Here is a 4980-nt window from a genome sequence, read left to right on the forward strand (position 1 = left end):
GCCTACCACCTGGGTAAAACAACTCATAGAGAAATCATAGAGACGATGCACCCTCAGCAGCGGAAATATTTTGGTGGGGTTTAAAATGAACCGTGCAAGAGGTGACTTCACAACACATTGAACGACCACTTGCTTGTCTACAGCTGGATAAGGGGCTAGAGCCCGACGACGCGATGAACAGATAGATCGCGGAATATAATCACTCCATCCACGCGGTTACAGATTTTTCTCCCTTCGAGGCTCTTTTTTTGTTATGCACGGACAAAGACGAGATTACAGGGAGTTGCGTGGTCTGTTTGAATACCAAATATGACCGACACCCCCCGAAAACAATACAGGAGGAAACCCTAACGGTGGACATCCCATTATTCGACCTGCAGGTAGATATGTTTACCTGGAGGGGTTTAAAATGAACCGTGCAAGAGGTGACTTCACAACACATTGAGCGACCACTTGCTTGTCAATCAGCTGGATAAGGGGCTAGAGCCCGACGACGCGATGAACAGATAGATCGCGGAATATAATCAGCAGTTACAGATTTTTCTCCCTTCGAGGTTCTTTTTCTTCTTCAGTTTCTTTTTGTATTTTACGAACATTATGCCATAAACTAGTAGGGGGGAGTTATAATACGACAAGGCGTAGTGTCCGCCTTAATACTCCCTACCCACGTAAATAAACAACCAAAATGTATATAAGACGTATTAAGAGAAAGAATAAAACAGTGTTATTTCAGTAGTCTTGCATATTGTTACTCTGCCCGATTTCTTACTTTTTTTAGTGTTTCTCTTCCGACAACGCATAAGTTATATAACTTAAGTATCGGTGAAAGCAAAATGTTAAAAAAGAGAAGAATGAATAAGATGTGACACGCTTGAACTGCTGTAAAATACTGGTTTTATTGGGTTCAGTACATCCATTTATATATCTCTTCCCCCAGTTTAAGAAAAATCCTCGTAAAATAATACTATACAATATAATAACATTGAAAATAAAAACAATAATGAAAAACTATTTACAATAAAAAAAAATACTATATACAAATCATTATAAAAACTCACAAGCTCCATTAAATGTGAGCTAAATACATAATTTGAACCTAAGAATAAAATTTAGAAAAAAAATTCATACAGCAAATGAACAAGCTAGAATGAAAAAGAAAATATTTACAAAAATCAAAAACATAGAATGAAAAATGAGATAGTACATAAATCAATAATAATCTTAAAACAATAAATAGAATAAATAACTGAATTTTCTGTAGTCTAATCTAGTATGGGAACACTTTTTCACACACAGTTTTTGTATTGTCATTTCCAGAAGTTCTAATTCTTCCATATGGACAGTTCTCCTATTGTTAGGTTCTCTGATACTTTCTATTGTTACACTATTTTGTTCTCTTATAATTATCACCCTGAATGGACCCTCGTATCGCTGTATCTCTTTACCCCTATTAGACCCCAACTTTCAATATACGATCGTCCCGATCTCCCGAGCCACCCTCATGTATTTTTCCTTTTCTATTCTTCTCCGGGGCTTTTCTCATAACTTTTTTCTAGCAACATGGTTGTTGTGTATTATCCGTTGTCGGATTTAAGTAATCCGATTTTTGTCGTTGCTTTTTAAATTTATATAAAGTCGGGGTCGGGGTTCTCATTTTCTGATGCCCCCCCTTTCCACGGACTCCGAAGACGTTGCGACTGCAATGCCGCCCAAGCCTAAGCATCATGCAAGCTAGGACCTGGCCTACCCCTACCATCACGCCGGAGTCCAGGACAAGCTGTAATATTTATTTAATACATTTAGTAAATCTGATCTAAGTTAAATTGGAGTGATACAGGCGTGTAGAGAAACTACCCATTGGTAGCACTCTAAACTATTTAATTAGTATTAATAATTACTATCAATATTTCCTGAATCGTGAAATTTTAGCCTATTGTTTGCTTTTAATATTTTAATATTTTATATTGGATGTTTTATTTTTTTTTATAATTATCCAAAACTATGGTCTGATTCTTACTTTCAAAAAATAAGTTATAGAAGAATAAATAAATAATTCTTTAAATTTATTATAATTAGAAACGTTTTAGAATAAATTTTAGAAGTACAAATATTTTTCAAACTAAGTTACTTGTCTGTTCTACTTGGAGAAATAATGAAAAGAAAGGGACACAACAATGAAACACTTATTTCGTGATAAAAACCCTTATTTATCTATTAGAATTTCACTTCCGAGTCTTTTTCTGTTATATTGCTAAACACTTACAGGAAACCCTGTACATATAAATCTAACCTAAATATTCAAACCACAGAATATATTTTGCAATCCAACTTTTATTAACCTAAGCAACGAGTTTCAGATCTACGAAATGATCTCTAATTTTTCAAAATGAAATCTGGCTACAAAATAATCAATGTGGCAATAGGAAAAATAAAAAAATTAATTATTATTTAAATTTTTTACATCTTTATTTTAATTAATTTATTTATTTTTCGTTTTTATTTGTTGTATTTTAATATAGTAAGCTTGTGAGGAATGTGCATAAAAGCTATTTGTATCAGTGGACAAACCTAATGTTTTCCTTGTGAATCATATCGTTGATATTTTGACTGCGGAAAATCAAAAAATAAGTAACTTACTCAAATGTCTAATACCGAAAGATGAAGTTTGTTTATTTTTTGAAAAGCGTACCTTGTAAGGTACTACAACGTAATATATTATAGAATAAAGGTTGCATTGTTAAAAAATAAATTCGGCCCAGAGGTACTGGACTCAATCCTTATAACGTTTTTTTTTTTTTTGCATTCGCTCTGGACTACTCCTTATGTATAAGTTATCCTTAGGGGTGAAAACCCGGTAACTGTATGTACGGAATGATTGTATGCCGCCATCGCCTTAGGCATTGCCACGTCCGGCTCCAGTACCTGGTCAACCTTGATAACGCAAGCATCAGGATAGAGATGAAAATCTTGGAGGTGGTGTAGCACCTTAACACCCTAGGTCATCCAAAGAGCCGAGGAGGTATTGAAAGGCTCCTATAGTATACCTGCGGGTATATCAGTTAGAAAAGGGGCTAGAACCACAGATGGGACGAGCGATCGCAGCATACAATCATTCCATACACTCAGTAACGGGGTTTTCTCTTTTTGAGATTATTTTTGGACTGCGGGGACGTCGAAGGAATTACCATGATACAGCGACTGAGGAGAGTAATATCGCCGTTAATTGTATGGCACGGAGGAAGATATGGGCTAAAGTCAGGGAAAAAATTGCTGTCAACTGATAGGGCTATGTCAGCTGATCGAGTAGAACAGCTGACTGAATGTATATATACAGCTGAGGCTTCGTAAATAGATCAGTTTTTTCTGAGCCCGAAATTCGAAGGCAGCAGCCCAAAACCGAACCGAATGGCGGAGACTCAAGGGCAAGGTTTATATGATTTGTGTGCTACTCGTATTATATGATTTCTATGCTACTCGGATTATATCATTTTAATGGTACTCGGATTATACCATTTGTTTGCAACTCGTATTATATCATTGCATTCTACTCGTATTATATCATTTGTATTCTACTCGTATTATATCATTTTTATTCTACTCGTATTATATCATTTGTATACTACTCTGATTATATATGTATGCTACTCGTATTATATGATTTCTATGCTACTCGCATTATATCATTTTTATGGTACTCGGAATATAACATTTGTTTGCTACTCGTATTATATCATTGTATTCTACTCGTATTATATCATTTGTATTCTACTCGTATTATTTCATTTGTTTACTACTCTTATTATATATGTATGCTACTCGTATAATATTATTTGTATGCTACTCGTATTGTTTGAGATAATACTCATGGTGTTTCAGATGCTGTTCCGGAACTGACATATTCTTTCTCAGAACAGACAACGCAACCAGGACCACCTATTTCCTTAAAATGTGTAGCAAATGGAAATCCACCTCCCCAGTTCACGTGGTCACTTGATGGATTCCCGATTCCAGATTCCAGTCGGTATATATATTTAAATAAGCTTCGTTAAACTAGTACCAAAATGTATGTAATTATGTATGTTACAATTATCCACTGCAATAAATAATTTATTATTATCGGATTTAGAAATAATAAGTTATAAAAATTGCTTCTAATATTTGTTTTTAAATGTATTTATTGACATAAATTATAATCTACCACAATGCTGGATAATAAGTAATAATGATTGAAAAATCGAAAATGTAAAAAAAAGTAAACTTTAAATGTTAATAAATGAAATATAGGTTTAACAGGTTAAAGTAAAATCATATAGCAAAAACACTCACTTCCATACTTATTTTTTACACCATTTTTATTATGACGGTCTTGCGACCTTTTTCTTTTCGTTCATCGTTACCATTTTATTTACGGGGGGTCTCGCGATCATCTTCTTTTCCTTCACCGCTATATTGCTCACGTGACTTACGGGTTTAGTAGAGGCTGAATGTACCCGGCCGCCATTTATCCTATCCTCTTCTTTTCGTTCGCCACCATTTTACTTATGAGGGTCTCGCGATCCTCTTCCTTTCCTTTACCGCCATATTGGCCTTTTTCTTTTCGTTCACCACCATATTGTCCACGTGACTTACTGGTTTGGCAGAGGCTTAGTCTACCCGGACGCCATTTTGTTTTTCTGATCACCAGCATGTTATTATGAGGATCTCGCGATCCTCTTCTTTTCGTTCACCGCCATATTGGCCCCTTGACTTATGGAACTGGCAAAGGATGGGTTTACCCGACTGCCATTTTCTTTTTTGATCGCCATCCTTTCATTATGAGGGTCTCGCGTCCTGTTTCTTTTCGTTCAGCGCCATATTGGTAGAGGCTGAGTCTATCTGGCCGCCATTTTGTTTTAAGTCGTCACCATTTTTATTATGATGGTCTTGAGACCTTTTTCTTTTCGTTCACCGCCATATTGGCCACGTGACTTATGGAATTGG

At 35.4% G+C, this 4980-nt stretch overlaps 1 protein-coding gene across 1 annotated transcript in view; it reads left to right on the forward strand.

The window, feature by feature from the left end:
• Window positions 1-4980, forward strand: part of LOC106690466 (cell adhesion molecule Dscam2-like) — a 57684-nt gene that overhangs the window by 3481 nt on the left and 49223 nt on the right. Inside the window, exon 3 of the mRNA XM_067052694.1 lies at window positions 3877-4021. Within this exon, the coding sequence (XP_066908795.1) occupies window positions 3877-4021 (145 nt within the window). The remainder of the gene's footprint in view (window positions 1-3876; window positions 4022-4980) is intronic.

The sequence above is a fragment of the Halyomorpha halys genome, unplaced genomic scaffold (genome assembly GCF_000696795.3).
Source record: "Halyomorpha halys isolate HHAL.00 unplaced genomic scaffold, Hhal_1.1 Scaffold1729.1, whole genome shotgun sequence".
Taxonomy (NCBI): Eukaryota; Metazoa; Arthropoda; class Insecta; order Hemiptera; family Pentatomidae; genus Halyomorpha; species Halyomorpha halys.